The sequence below is a fragment of the Strongylocentrotus purpuratus genome, unplaced genomic scaffold, assembly GCF_000002235.5.
Source record: "Strongylocentrotus purpuratus isolate Spur 01 unplaced genomic scaffold, Spur_5.0 spur5_scaffold_12, whole genome shotgun sequence".
NCBI lineage: Eukaryota > Metazoa > Echinodermata > Echinoidea > Camarodonta > Strongylocentrotidae > Strongylocentrotus > Strongylocentrotus purpuratus.
In genome coordinates this window covers 11,589,007-11,605,845 of record NW_022145597.1, presented here as the reverse complement: position 1 = coordinate 11,605,845, position 16,839 = coordinate 11,589,007, and the positions used below count along the sequence as shown (strand labels likewise).

General features: G+C 36.6%; 1 protein-coding gene across 4 annotated transcripts in view; it reads right to left on the bottom strand.

Annotated features, from left to right (window-relative positions):
• The window catches only part of LOC592126 (E3 ubiquitin-protein ligase RNF13), a 42,995-nt gene that overhangs the window by 12,008 nt on the left and 14,148 nt on the right, over positions 1 to 16,839 (bottom strand). For 2 of the 4 annotated variants that reach the window (XM_030981828.1, XM_030981826.1), the window contains exons 4-6: positions 16,699 to 16,827; positions 15,757 to 15,844; positions 12,879 to 12,960 (exon numbers count right to left, since the gene is read on the bottom strand). In XM_030981828.1, coding sequence (XP_030837688.1) covers positions 12,879 to 12,960; positions 15,757 to 15,844; positions 16,699 to 16,827 — 299 coding nt within the window. Of the gene's footprint in view, positions 1 to 1,409; positions 1,516 to 12,878; positions 12,961 to 15,756; positions 15,845 to 16,698; positions 16,828 to 16,839 lie in introns of all 4 variants that reach the window. The other 2 variants (XM_030981827.1, XM_030981829.1) reach the window with 2 other exon arrangements.

Genomic DNA, 16,839 nt, shown 5'->3' with positions numbered 1-16,839 from the left:
AAGAAGAAGAAGAAGAAGAAGAAGAAGAAGAAGAAGAAGAAGAAGAAGAAGAAGAAGAAGAAGAAGAAGAAGAAGAAGAAGAAGAAGAAGAAGAAGAAGAAGAAGAAGAAGAAGAAGAAGAAGAAGAAGAAGAAGAAGAAGAAGAAGAAGAAGAAGAAGAAGAAGAAGAAGAAGAAGAAGAAGAAGAAGAAGAAGAAGAAGAAGAAGAAGAAGAAGAAGAAGAAGAAGAAGAAGAAGAAGAAGAAGAAGAAGAAGAAGAAGAAGAAGAAGAAGAAGAAGAAGAAGAAGAAGAAGAAGAAGAAGAAGAAGAAGAAGAAGAAGAAGAAGAAGAAGAAGAAGAAGAAGAAGAAGAAGAAGAAGAAGAAGAAGAAGAAGAAGAAGAAGAAGAAGAAGAAGAAGAAGAAGAAGAAGAAGAAGAAGAAGAAGAGAAAGACGACGACGACGAAGAAGAAATTTGATATTTTATCAACTTTTTTTCCTCGGGGGGGGGGGGGGAAGGGGGTCCTTCTCTCTCTTTTATAAGGCCCAATTGGCTCACAGTTACTTTTTGTTCAATTATTGCTGCTAAGCTCATGGTTTTGCCAAACAAATCCCCTCACAGACATAAAAATACATGCATCAGTATTGAAATAAAAAACAAAACAAAAAAGTAGCAAAAGAAGTGCAAGGAAAGAGTCATGCCTAAAGAAAGCATAAAGGTAAAAAAACAAAATTTAAAAAAGAGGGGGTGGGGGGGGGGGGGAGGGAGTGATCAGTGAAAAGGAAGAGCAATGTGATAAAAGGGAGGAGACTGGAAGGGTGAGGGCTATTGATCTTGGTAAACTCCTATGAAGTGGGAACCAAGAAGACATACTGTAGGAGCTGGAGTAGGACCAGGACCAGGATGTGGAGCTGGACTCTAGGAGCTGGACCCTAATGCAGACAAAGGATCTGGACCCTGGTCAGTGATATCTAGTACTCCATCGAAATCCGGGTACCACAGATAGTTATCCCACATTGAACTCTGGCAACAAGTTGTTGTAAGATTTTGGCTTTAAGAAACTAACAAATCATCCGATCAGAGCCAGCCCATGAAATCATAAAGAAATCTCTTTCATACTACAAAGTCAAGAAAATATTATAAATAGTAATAAATGATGATTGGATTATTGAGTTCCTTTTCCGGAGGCTAATAATAAATTATGAACAAATAAATATGAATTGTAGAGGTATGTTTTCAGATGTTTTGAAGGAGTAGAGTGAAGAACTGTTTTCTTGGCAATGCTAGGAGTTTGTTCCGTAGACGCGGGGAAACGGATTGCAAAACATCATCACAAATCTGCCGCTAGAGTTCAATGCTGTTTAACCATGTGGGGTACCCGGGTAGTCATGGTTACCATCTAGATTTTTAGGTCCTTTTTAAAACTTACCATGAAGCATAACATTACGATGAAACATATTCCTACTATGCTTGCGAATGGGATGAGGTATAAATGAAAGGGAAAGACGAAGCCAGGAGTTAGCTCAATGGTATACCTGGGGGTGGACGGAACGGGGAGAAAAAAAAATGAATAAATTATAGAAAAGGTGAGAATTCGTGAAAAAATTGAGGTTTAGAGAAGTCATTTGATATTTATTATGATTTAATGAGATGAGAGAGATCAGAAAGAAATGATTTTTAGAAATGACAAGAGTAAGTAGAGAAAAGATATTTGATAATAGAGATAAAAGTATAATGAGGCGACATGATGAGAAAGAAGGAGTAAAAATGGATTAAAACATTCAGAATGTTACAATGTCATGTGCGTGCAGAGGAGTAGGAAGAGGTAATTCCAATAGGAAATTATTGATGAAAATTGTAGAAAGAAAAAAAAAATAGAAAAGAGAGATGAACGGAGAAATTAAAAAGGAAGTTATGATATCAGATCATTTAGAAGATATTAAAGCAGCCAATGCAAATGATGACATGAGAGAGAGAGGGAGGGAGGGAGAGAGGGAGAGAGCGGGAGGGAGGGAGGGAGGGAGAGGGAGAGAGAGAGAGAGAGAAGAGAAAGAAAGAGAGAGAAAGAGAAAGAGAGAGAGAGAGAGAGAGAGAGAGAGAGAGAGAAAAGAAAGCGAATGTGATAAGGAGTGAATCAATTTGATACAAAGAGAAGGCAAAAACAGATGAACGAAGAGTTGCATGGATTGCAAATGAAAAAAAGAAAAGACAAAAAATACATGTAGTTTCAAAGAGAATATACATGTATAATAGGAAAAAAATATGAATAAATAAATAATAGAAGGTATTTAAGTTTTTTCACATGCAATATGAACGGGAAGGGAAAGAAAGAAAAGGAAAAGAAAGAGAAAGAGAGAAATAAATGTCATAAGTCACAAAATTTGCTACTCCAATATTAGATGCAAATGAAACGTTAGACATGAACAGTGAACACTAGACATGAAACTACATCAATAACTGACTATAAAATGTAATACATGTACATGTATATGTATGTAATAAAATTTAATATAAAGGTAGTGCAGTATGGATTATGTAACCAGAAAATAACTATGGGCAGTTAATTTGCTTTGCAGTGCACATAAAAATGTTGAGGGAAAAATTAATGGTATGGATTATGTCACTATAAAAATAACTACAGGTAGTTAATTTGGTTTGCAGTGCACATAAAAATGTTCAGGGAAAAATTAATTGCTTTCAATTATGGCACTTTAATCTATCATCATGAATAATATAATTAAAAAACAATAAACCACAAATTAGTATCATGAAAGAAATGCCTCGTTAATTTGCTTTGTAGTTGGCCTATTGAAATGTTGAGGTGGGAAATTAATTGCTTTTTATGGCACTGTAATGATAATTTATCATTCTGAATTAATTTTAAGAAAATAGCAACCAGTAAACCGCAAATTAGTACCATACATGAACAACACATACAGGTATCCACCATGCATACACAATACTATACACATATTATACTGTTCTTGCAAAGCTTATAGTTACACCAGAGTTTCACCGACAAGACCGACACCGGACCGAAAACAGACCGACCCAAAAATGACATTACCCCTATGGCAAAAATAAAGCCGGCTCAGAGTCGGTCTGGAGTCGGTTTGGCAGTGTGACTAAGGTATATCGATACCATAAAATATTTAATGAAGTTAGAATTTTAGAAACGATTATAGTGCTGTTGTGTGGACTAATTGTGAGTGAGGCCGGGTGACATCTATAGTGTGCTTTTGAGATTGTATTAACATTGCAAGTGACAATGGTGCAGTTTGGTTGGTGCAAGTGAATGACTTGAAACCGCGCATGGGGTTGTGGTGCTTTTGTTCATGTACATGTAGCCAGTTTAATACAGTTAATGATCATAATGAACATGTAATCACAACATATTAATGAATGGTGCAGTTTGGTTGGTGCAAGTGGAAGACTTGAAACTGTGCATGAGGGTTTGTGGTGCTTTTGTTCATGTAGCCAGTAAATGATCATAACACAAAATATTAATTTCCTCGTTGCCTGGCTTCTAAACAAATGCACCCCTCTAAAGCCCTCTTCAGGCGAAAGGAGTTAATCTGCCTAAAGAAACATTGCTGTGCAACAATGAGCCCTTTATTCTCCCGTGTAGGGAAGAAGATTTTGGAAGGGAAGGTGGGGTAATATTATGTCACATAAATTGTAACTTGTAAAGTACCGGTATGTTAACCCTAGCTCTCATTACTCGCAACCTTTTTTCACCCAACTAGCGTCCGTCATTACTTTTCAAAATGTTCTCAAAGATAGAATACCCCCCCCCCCTTCACTTGCGTTTACTTTGTGAATAATTTCAACCTGTTTGTAGTTTTTGAAAACCATACAGTCAACAATTCATATCCTGACCAAGTTTTGTTATTTTATAAATATGCCAAAAATTGATTTGTCCCAATTTATGTTTCTTGAGAATGCGGCATATTAAAGCTTACATATAAAAAGTAATCTTTCTACAAAGCCATTAATTGATTCACCCAGTCTACCTTTCACTCTCGAGTTACGAAAAATACAATAAATATCAAATTTACAAGGGGTGACCCGGTGTGAATAATTCTGTTGTCAAACTCTGTATGCTCTACAATAAGGCATTGTGTCCCTGTTTCATGGCAAGCAGTGTTTGGTGCAAAACTGTGACTGTCTTAAACAATGTATGCGCCTAGAAACAATATATTAGGTGCGTTATAAATGTGATCTATTATTATTATTATTATTATTCAATAATGAGACGGTTAAAAAGGGGCGGGATGGGGTGGGAACTTTGCTTAGAAACCAGTCAGACTGAATGTGATGCTTTAATATTGAGCTGAGTAAATATGAAGGAGACCAGCTAATAGAGGTTAAGACACATTAACAAGGCCCTGCATGGTAAGCGCACGAGGAGAATGGATATTCTTTATAAAAAGTTTATATCATGATTAGAAATTGATTGTATTATATCACTACGAAGGGAGAAATAAAATGTTCATCTCAAATTCTCAAGAATCAATTCACACCTCAATAAATAATCCACATAATAAATAACATGTTTCATTATTTCTACAAATTGAATGATAAAACTCTACAACAGCTATTCATTGTCAAACTGTTTCAGGGAGGGGTGGGGGGTGGAGTCAGATTTCAATATTGAGGGTTTGTACAGTGTATGAACATGTACAGGCCTCCTTTTAAAAGCGATACTGAACTGATGAACTTTCTACCCTAGTAGCATAAAATTTATTGCATAGTGCCATCTCAAGGTCAACTTACCAACAGTGCATATTACACCCAAGACCTATAATTCGCACTTTGCAGACAGAGAACTCGATACAGGAGGCAACAGCAGAGATAGGGAAGCAGTGAGTTAAGGGACCAGCTGACCTGAGATGGCACTAGAGGGGAATTTGTGGTAGTGCTTCTAGTACAGTATGGCATTAAATACCCACATCGGGAAGGGGCGGTCCTAAATAAATAATTGGGGGCTTATTTATGTATGTACAAGACCCCTACATATTCATGTACAATTCTATATGTACATGTATGAGAGTTCAGCCTTGTTTTATTGTTAAATTATTAAAAGTAACCGACATGACCGACTAAATTATGACGGACTAAATTACCCCCCCCCCCCCCCCCCCCCCGCCCCCCCCCCCAAAAAAAAAAATAAATAAAAAAAATGTACAAGAAACAAAAGAGGTTATCCAAATACTTTCATGACAAGCAAAGACAGAAATGGAGGAATAAACAGAAATGGAGGAATAATATCAATAATGTTAATTTACATATATTTATTTGGTACATTAGAGGATACTTTAATGCACATTAAATGTAATTTATTATTATTCTCCCTGGTCATTGGATTTCAAGGCCTTTAATACACAAGTGTGCACCATCTCCACTCTTTAGAAAGTGTTCATACTATTTTGCACGGTTCACATGCATGCATGTAGGGCAGTGGCAAAGTAGTCACATCATCTCCTGGATGGAGAGAGGCAGTGCATATTAACGTCTTGCCACAGGATGTTAGTGCCACGGCTGGGACTTGAAGAATGAACCATGCTACTCACTGTTCAGTGACATACTGTATCCACTAGACCACATCAACTCTACTTTGAACAGGTACAGTGTAAATTACAAAACAATCCTTGACTGATTGTCAGTGTGACTTTAATTTCATTTTGATTTTGATGACCTCATGATCAGCTGACTAGTTTGGCAAGAAGACAGGAAATTATCAATGTGTTTCACTCACTGTTACATGTACATAAAGTGTAGCAGCTGCATACAGGAGTAGTGTATGGCAAAAATCACACTTTCTATGATACAATGGAATTGGGTTGAACAAACTTGTTCATTTTGGGTGCATATAGTGCACTGCTATAAACTGTAATAAACTCACTACATGTAGGATTACTATTACTATTTTATCTATTTACAGGGGCAGGGCTTGTCAGATATATATTCTGGATTGTATCCCCAACCCCCTTCACAGAATCAAGATAATATTTAAAACATGTTAATTATTTTGAAGGTAAAGACCAGTTATGGTCATGCGATTGCATTGTGAAAGAAACGTTCTGGAATCGATCAGAAAAGGTTGATCATCTAGCATCTAGCATCTGCAAGGTTCTGGAATCATCAAAATGATAAGAAATTTGGCCCATTCTTCGTAAAGTTACAAGCACTATACACAGAAAGATGTACATGTATATGGGACTACCCTATATCTCTCACAGACCATGAGAGGAACAAATTTACCAAATATATGAATTAGTACCGTATATAACGGTGTATAAACCGCACTTTTTTGCCGCCGACAAAATTTCAAAGTCGGGGGTGCGGTTTATACACCACAACTAGGCGTTGTGGCGTGCGCCTGTAATCCAGCTAAAAAGTGGAAGTTACAAACTGATTCAGCCGAGGACGCAGGTTCGAAACTGAGTCACGTCTTTCGGATGGTGACGTTTAAAGGTCGGTCCCAGACGTAAATAATCATATCTGATTGATACACGTCTGTAAAAACCCAATACACACACATACACGGTACACCAAAAAAAAAAAAAAAAAAAAAAAAAAATTTAAAGTTTCAATTTATGCCCCTCCACCTGGCGCTATGCCTGGTAATGTCTCCCAGCTCGGTAATCGGTGTGTTGACTCACCACTCGGAAACTAGAACAACACTCAAATTTGTCTGTCATCTTGGTTTGAAAGTAATCTTTCTGATAGATCTCAATATGTAGTTTATAATAATAATTCCTCCAATTTTTCTTCTATTACATGGTGTACCACAAGGTCCTATCCTAGGTCCTCTATTGTTTTTTTAATTTACATTAATGATCTTACACATTCAGCTGCACCTCGCAGTTAAATGAAAGGCGAAAAAGAGGGGTGCGGTTAATACACGAGGGCGGCTTATACAACGTTAATTACGGTATGTTTTTTTTGTAATGCTTCCTGTGAGAAATTTCAATTATTTAAACATATTTATGGCTTTAATACACCCAGTAAATAAGATCAATTGATCGATCTGTAACTGAAAAACAAGTCAGAAAAAATCTTGAAACCAGCGGAACTTGAACCTGCATCTTCTGCTTGTCGGGCATGTAGTATCCGATAATTTTTAATGTTTCATTATGTATGATTGATGAATTAAAATAAGTTTCGTGATTTAATAGACAAATAATTGACATGATGATTGATAGTCTGTACTTTTTGATTTTTATGCCTCCGTTACGAAGTAGCCGGAGGCATTATGTTTTCGGGTTGTCCGTCCGTCCGTCCGTCCGTCCGTACGTCTGTACGTACGTCTGTACGTACGTCCCGTTCTCGTGATCACGGTATCTGAAGAACGGATCAATGGATTCCTACCAAACTTTGGTCATATATGTATCTAGCAAAGTCGATGAACTGATTAGATTTGGGGGTCACGAGGTCAAAGGTCAAAGGTCACAGGGCTCATTATGTATGCAAAAACAGCTCGTGATCGCGTTATCTGAAGAACCGATGGATGGATTCCTGCCAAACTTTGGTCATGTATGTATCTTGTAGAGTCGATGAACTGATTAGATTTTGGGGTCACGAGGTCAAAGGTCAAAGGTCACAGGGCTCATTATGTATGCAAAACGGCTCGTGATCGCGTTATCTGAAGAACCGATAGATGGATTCCTGCCAAACTTTGGTCATGTATGTATCTTGCAGAGCCAATGAACTGATTAGATTTTGGGGTCACGAGGTCAAAGGTCAAAGGTCACAGGGCTCATTATGTATGCAAAAACAGCTTGTGATCGCGTTATCTCAAGAACCGATTGATGGATTCCTGCCAAACTTAGGTCATGTATGTTACTTGCAGAGCCGATGAACTTATTAGATTTTGGGTAACGAGGTCAAAGGTCAAAGGTCACAGCGCCCATTATGTATGCAAAAACAGCTTGTGATCGCGTTATCATTAGAACAGATTGATGGATTCCTGCCAAACTTAGATCATTTATGTATCTTGCAGAGCCAATGAACTGTGTAGATTCTTGGTTCATAAGGTCCAAGGTCATGGGCTCATTATGTATGCAAAAATAGCTTGTGAACGCATTCTCATTAGAACTGACAGATGGATTACTATTTAACTCTGGATATCTTGCAGAGCCAATGAGCTGAGTAGATATTAGGATCATGAGGTAAAAGTTCAAAGGGTCATATATGTATATGAGAAATTGTTTGTAATCACGATATTCTGAGAACCTGTTAATGGATTACAATTGAACTTGAATTTGAAAAATTTCTTCTGTTTTGGTTTGTAAAATTGCTCTATGACGGAGGCATCATTTTCGACTGCGCGCAGTCGAATTCCATCTAGTTATCTTCTATCTTGAGATGATGATATTCTGTGTTCTGCTTCTAATGTACCGTATTTAAATAGTCCCAGCCATAGGGCTGCATTTTCAAAGTGTATTCATGAAAATAAACAAATTAAATCGATCAATCATTCCTGGGTCTGCCCCTGATAAACTGATGGCTTTTCTCAAATTTTTTTCATAGCAAATATACAAGTCAAATGAGCTCTTTTAGCTTCATTAATTTTCAAGTGCTGTAGATGATTTATGCAGCTCAAAGCCTCAAACCTTAATATCCTTAATAATCTTACAAATCTTAAAATTTGAATATAAACATTCTATGGATCAGAAACACTACATCCATGTAAATGTACTTTAATTGACGAAGTTGATTGACTTCCTCTCCAAAACTTCCAAGAAATGTGTTATTTGAGCTTAGACCACTTTAACAACCGCATTTGAACAATGTACGTGTAAAGCCCTACGTTATTTTCGTTAAAGTCACCAGCATCAATAGGATTTAATGTTGAATTTTCTTGGAAATTGGCACAACATGAAATTGGCAACCAAAATATGACATTGACATAGAACAAGGATATTATTTACAAGTACACTGTAGATGAATCCAGGGTTTCATTGTCTTAGAAGGATTTTGAACAATTTCAACAAGATACATGTATCTATTTTTGTTCTTGGCAGGATCAGTTCATCCTTCTACATTCTCAATTGTATTGTGGAATTGATATAAAGTTGGCCAGAATTTACCTTAAGCATGATAAAAATAGCCTGGTACATTGTAGCTACATTTGTACATGCACATACAACAATTGGATGTCGCATTCCTTCTTAGGAACGATTATATGCAAATCACTATTCAATTCATATCCCTTCTAACAAAAACAATCAAACTGGCAATTCTAAGAGATTATTTATAACATCTAACAATTCCTTTATTATTTGTTAACCCTGACCCTATGTGCAATTGTTCAAGGGTTGTACAATTAAATATATTGTTTCAGTATAATTCTTTTTTTTTGTACTGCTTAATGCAGGGGTGATAGTGAGCACTAAAAAAAATAATAGGTTTTTGTTTTCCCCTCAACCCCGCCCCCCTTGAGTAAAAAAAAAAAGTGGATTCGCAGGGAAAAAATGGCATCTAACAACATTCCCCCCTTTCGAGTAAGAAAATTGGGAAGAATAGAGAAAATAAGAGGGAAATCTGGAAAATCAGGATAAAATATGGAAGAAGAAAAAAAAATTTGTAAAAAAAAAAAGAACAAAAAAAAAGAAAAAAAAATCTGGATTTTTTTTTGTTTTTGTTTTTTTTTGTTAATAAATCAGGAAGAAAACAAAAATTGGGAAAAAAATCGGGAAACCGATTTAAATCAGGTTTTTATCAGGCCTGTTAATGTCAATTATACAAGCATCGTTTTAATTACGCTTATAAAATGGGTTCAAGAATGTAGCCAATGAAAAGTGTCAAAATGGATCATGTGACCTATATGTACTGTTAAACATTAAAGAACAATATGAATTATCCTTTGTATACTTTTGTACCTGAATTTGATGGAAGAGCTCCCCTCTTATTACATATCGCAATGGGAAGTATGGTACAATTGTGAATTAATTGGATGTGTATTGGATGTGTATTGGATGTGTATTGGATTTTTGCCACACATACAATCAAATGTACATGTACATTGTTTTTCTTTCATGGCTGTGTGAATACAATATGGGTGTTTATCACCTTGACTTTGACTATGATTGTTGACATTTGCTCATAATGAAACAAGCTTAAACGTACAAAGTACATAAATATCTTGCATTTCCTTGTGTTGTATTGTAGAACTACAACCCATACTGGTAATTCACACTTTTATTCAATAAATTCAATATTGCTTACAGTAATAATTAATTTCTCTTTCTTTATGTGCAGAGAGATTTTGTGTGGTTATTTTTCTCTTTCCAAACAAATGACTACATGTATATAACCCATTGACTACAGAATTCTTTTATGACCCTGGCTTAATCGCAGGATAAAACAGATTACAATAAACAATGGGTTAAATACTTTTAGTCATACAGTTTTTGTCAATGAAAGTCACAAAACACTGTACGAGATATGTCTCAAACTGCTGAATGTTTACAGAAACACATGCACACATACGCATGTACACTACACCACAAGGGTGGGAATGATAAACCTCCCAAAATCCCCAAATACTTGGAATAAACATGACATTCAAAACAGTCATTTAAAACCAACAAGGTCAAAAAGATCAAAGAATTTCCAAAGAGAGTAATGTGCAGTACCGTACACACTAGGCCCGTCTTCACTATCTCGAGATTGCCAAATATCCAGCTATTTGAACTATCCCGATCGCAAACTATCCAGCTAATTGCGTCTTCATTAGAACGAAGTAGCAAATTAGCTGGATAGTTGGTCGGGATAATATCCCAAGATATCTTGGGATAGTTTGCAAAATATCCTACTATTTGGCAAAATATCCAGCTATTTGTCCCGAGCGTCTTCACTAGAGTGAAGATTCGCAATACACGCTAACGCTGAGCAAAATATCTCGAGCTAATTTCTCAAGGTCGAGTTCAAGTTTCGAGGTCGAATCTCGAGATAGTGAAGACGCGATTTGTTACTTCGGGATTATTTCCCAAATAGCGGGCTATTTGGCAATCTCGAGATGATGAAAACGCACCTAGTATTGCTTGAAAAAAAAGTAGACACTTTCCCACAGTGTCACACATGACTGCATGTATTATTCCATGGATAGACTTTGGTGTGACTTGGTGATAATGTGTCTACCGTATTTTATTTCAAGTAATACTGCATATGTTCATTATATTTTCATATGGAGTGGTGCAAAATAAACTGTACTGCCAATTTGAGGGGCAAAGGTGACCTATGGGAAATTCTGTTCCTCTATAAAGGGTTATATGATCATGTATTCAACTTAGGAAACAATATCCTGTATTTGTTTTGTTCTTCTTCTACGGACTTTGCACAGATTCTACATGATTCTGATTCTTATCAAAACGTAACAAACCAGAAAAAGTCAACATGAAGATAATAAAACTATGAAGATTGTGTATCAGGAGAACAACAATAATAAAGCAGAATATAATTGATGCATTGCATACAGTGTACAGTTGTATCTCTGTGACTTGAATTTGGCATTTTGACTTTATTACGTAACATGTAATTTTATTTTTAACTTGATTAAGATTTATTTTAAGGCAATTTTTTCAACCTGATTTTAGCCTTCAACTCTTAACTTCAATGTTGTATTTGTTGTTGTCGTTTTTAATATTTTGTGTGAGGTTGACGGATTGATTTTAGAGATTTTGTTTTTACTAGACTGCTGAGAAAGCATGTGCATGCTTGTAAGTAAGCTAGCAACCAGGTGAATGACGGCTTTAAGTCCTATCTGAGGGACTTGATAATGAGGAATAATGCCTTCGATTTCGAAACCCAGGACCTCCCGCTTACGAGACCACTGCTTTACCACTGTGCCATGGCGCCTGATGAAATTTGTAGGTATATATGTAATTGACAATTAATGCTTTATCAGAGGGTCCTTTATGAAAGGCAACTCCCCTATGCTTTCAGAACGACAATCTACATGTAAATATTAATGTGATTCTGCATTCTGAAACAAACTTAAAACCTCCATATTTCTGTCTTTGCTTAGCATTTTCACTTTTTCTTCTTTTTCTATTTTCTACAAATACAGATAGCTGATTAGACGGAATAAAGCCCAGCTGATTTTCACATTGTGAAATGGATTGGACACTTTGGGTCATCCAGGTAGACCAACAGCCCACGAGACCGACGTTCAATAACGGTTTTCTGGACCGACAGCCCACAAGACCGACATGTTTGTATCAAAGAAGCACATTTAGAAATATAGGAAAGAACAAAGACCGCTGGCCAACAAGACCGGCAAAACAGAGCAATAAAGGAGGGAAGATAGAAAATATTCAGTTTCGTGGGACGTTGGTTTGATGGACCCTCTTAAAAGTGGCTAGAAGGCACAAGAGACCAGGAGAGTGTTTCACAAACACTAAGATCGACTTTAAGTTGGACTTTACTACGGCAGGCCGTTAATGCCACTGTTTTCTCTCACCATTTACTGGCATAGGTCTCTCAAGGGACGTACAAATCATGGTCACAAACCTACAGAATTTAAATTGTTTGATAGTTCATAATTGAAGGAAAAAATATTATCTAAAGATCATAATGGTGAGAGCAACCAGTGGCATGAATGGCCTGCCATACAGTAGTTAAGTCCAACTTAAAGTCGATCTTAGTCTTTGTGAAACACTCCCTAGCATTGTCGGCCCCCTGGGCCGTTAACCTTGTACGCCGTCGGTCTTATGGGCCGTCGGTCTAGTGAATCCTCAAGAAATTGTCAGAAGACCCATGAGATGCAATCTGTCATTCTAGAGGGCCGTCGGTCTTATGGGCCGTAGCCCAAACACTTAACCTGACACTATAAGGTCACTGTATTTAGACATCTACACTGTAGATGTGAATTTGATAATACTGTACATACCCTGTTGAGTAGTTCATCCCTTGCAATGTTTCGCCACTGTCTTTCCCAACAAACACTGATGGTATATAGATTAACTTGTTATCTATGGTAGTGGCAAGGGAAAAAACGTGAAGGAAAAAAACATCAAAATGAAATCAGATGACATGTAGACTTACAATTTATAAAGAGGACAATAGATCCTGGGCTGGTATTAAATTCACTACGGTACTCAAGTTAGAAATATGAGTATCTACAGTGTACTTAGTTTTCAACTTAGATAAAATACTTAGCCAACTTTGTTATTCTGTTCAATCATTAGGAAGTACGTTTATGTTAAAATTCAAGTTATTCAACGAACATGCACATGTATGGGACATGAGAATATACTATGGAAGTTATGATATCTGTTGTGGAGGGGAATATTATACTTGTGGCAAAAAAAAGAGCAAAATATTCTGGTCAGGGATGCCACTTAGAATTGATCAGACGACCTGAAAATCACCTAGAATGAGCTATTTTGTACACAAAAAAGCCTAAACTATGGTCTGAAAATAACTCGTCAGGGCCTGAATTCAGGCTACATGTATTGCCTGAAAACTGGCATCCCTGTCTGGTTAATTCAAGAGGCAAGTACAAAGAGGAGTCTAGCAGTACACTGACTCTGTCTTTATTACTGGTACAATTTTGAGAAAACCAATGTGTTGCTTCCCATTTTTGTTCAAAGTCAAAACCACAAACATCCATTTGCATAATAACCAGTAACTGTTGTTTCCCATACATCCTGCTGTATGCATTTTAATTAATGTTACATATTAAAGTGTAGGCAATCATTCTATAAGCCATATGATTGTAACCTCAGTTGAACATTTATTCATTTTTTGATGATATCTATGAGGCTGTTCACACTGCAATGAGATAGCGTGGTCTATCGTAGCACCCCCTCTTTTCTAGCGCGCGCTAGACCGCACTATCTCTCGTGGACCACCCCCAAGAGGTGCTCCAGTGGCACGCCGTTTTGGCTCGCCGTGGCTCGCTGTTAGGCGGACCGAAACGACGTTGTACCTTCCAAACCGCAGAGATAGCACGGTCTAGCGCGCGCTATCTCTGCCGGTGTGAACAGCCTCTATGATACTTTGATCAGAAACTATTTTCTGAGTAAACAAAGGATATTATAAACAAGATCAGAGGGCACTATTATGAAAATACCAGTAGCGCTCCAAGTAACCTTTGATATTGTTTTATAGACTTTAAATGTTTATCTTCTGATATCAACTTTCTGCTTCTACTTTTCTACGTACTAGTTTTACATCTTCGCATCCTGGAAGACTGCCTTGCAAGATTGCATTACAAGTCTTAAACAAAATCTTCTAGGCCAAGGCGTTTTCTTAATGATTTTCTTTTTTTTGTGCATGAGGACCATTGATAGTGAGCATTTAAATTTTACAGGGCTCTCATGTTCATTTGCAGGAGCTCAATTCTTTTTAAAAGTACCTGCACAATACTGGTACTAAAAAATACATTGAACTTCAATGTGTGAAGAAATACATTAAAAAAACGACATACAGTATTATAATCACGACTCAATTTACTCTTAAACAAAATCTTCAAGGCGAAGGCGTTTTGTTAATCTTCTTTTTTTTTGCATGACAACCATCGGTTGTGAGCATTTAAATTTTACAGGGCTCTCATGTTCATTTGCAGGAGCTCAATTCTTTTTAAAAGTACCTGCACAATACTGGTACTAAAAAATACATTGAACTTCAAAGTGTGAAGAAATACATTAAAAAAACGACATACAGTATGATAATCACGACTCAATTTACTTGTCCAATACACAACCAGCTACTGAATATTAGCGAACTGAAGGGGAGAAAATGAATTTACAAAGGTTGGTGTGTGGGGGAGGGGGTGACTTAAACTAAAAATGAAATTGAATCAGTAAAAAAAAAAAAAAAAACATTGAAAAAATTAATTCATTTCTAACCTTCTGCAATTCAACGATCCGATCAGGGCCCCGTTTCAAAAAAATTGTTATCAATAACAACTGCCACAGATCTATGACAAATCTGCTAACAGCCAGGATTTTGGTAGTTTATAACAATCATTGGAAATTGTTATTTGATTTGAATTTATTTCTGCATTTTTCCAAATATAATATAATGATACATTTGTAACTGAAACAGGACCCAGGTCCATCTACAGTGTAAGCCATTTTCAAAACAAACTGTACGACAGATATTTATCATATGCTTAATACAGACTAAGGCTATATAATGGAATTCTAAAAGCACCTATAAAAGCTGGATCATGTGGTAAACCTCAGCACTTCTTTATGAGGGGGGGGGGGGGGGTTGTGCATAAAATGACATAAGCAGTGTTTGTATTTTATAACACACAGATATGTGAGAAAATGCAGGGCCCTGGATGTGAGCAGAAACATTTTTTTTCTCCCCGTCCCTGATTTCCATTCATTTTACATGTAAAGAAAAAAACTGCAGCGATAATATATTCCAGCATCATGAAACACATACCAGTACATGTATATTTTGTGTATTTTACACTTTACAGTAAATATATAAATAAGAATACGCATTACATTGGTCAAACAGTTTTTGAGCGTCATGTACATGTACATGTAATACCTGGTTGTAATGCTCCCCAGGGAGTGGAGATTGTGCACACAATGTGCACGACAGGCAAGTATGGAATCCAATGCCTTTGGTGCCTTCACAAATATTCATTAATTTCCATCCCTACTCGCCATTCATTTACATGTGAAAAAACTCCAAAACAAGACAATATAAAAAAAAATAAAAAATTTGAATGGATTTCCAGTCTTGCGTGCGAACAAGCCTGAATTACATGTAAACACTATGGAGATACAGCATGGAGTACTTACATTGACTACCGCTCATAGTAGTGAGGACATTGCCTTCATCGTTATACACAATGGCCCCCATGTACCTTGCCTGTTGGGCATTATATACCTGCACGTACAAAGGAAAAAACATCAGCACATTATCGTTATTGTGAGCAGCATACATTCAAAATTAATCAAATAGAGAAGAGCAGTACATTATTAACATTATCCTTGTTTTACCATTATAATAATCCTATCCTCTATGGTAAATGTATACATGTAGCTTTTGGTATACTGTATGTGGGTTCAACAGAAATTTATTCTCATAAAAGAAGAAGCAATGTCTGAAAGCAATTAAATAAGTAGGAAACAAAACATTTGATCGATATGACTTGTGCATGTATCTCACAACAAAGCATTTTCTGGATTATTAATTAGTTTTCTAATATAAATTTGGGTGAATGCATTTGTAAATGTACAGTATAGTGTAACCGCCAGGGTCGAAAACAGCTATTAGTGTTACAAATGGACCAAAAAGCAATCGTTAACATCGTTAATATCACAAAGGCATTGTTTAACAATGTTAAATCTGAGATGCACGGCCCTGCGTGTTATCAGTGTCTGTGATATGGTGTAATATTGAAGCCCTAAAAAAATTGCACTTCAAAATGATCATCAAGTGCCTCAACAAAGTAAAAAATCTATGAGTGACTGGTTTTACCATACTCTTTTTCCCCAATGGACTGTAGTGTTATAACAAAAACGTTAGGAAAATGCATAATTTGATTTTGATTTCCAATCATAAATATCTTGATAATCAGAGAGGCGATCGGCTTGTAAAATTCATGGGCTTCTTGACTGACATACACTGTACAAGTTTATGGTTATCATTGCAGCATGAGCTACACTGTAAATCCAGGATTATGTTTCAGAATCTAAATCAAAGTTGCCCGATCCCTTTAAGAAATGTCTCCGTCTCACCTTCTTATCGAAGTTACAGCTCCCTCTCTTGATGAGGGCAAAGTACACACCAGTCACGTTGGGCAGAAGGGGAGGTACTTGTATCGGCCCACAAGCTTCAATCGGATTGGCCACTACTAACAAACCCTGCTAGATAAAATC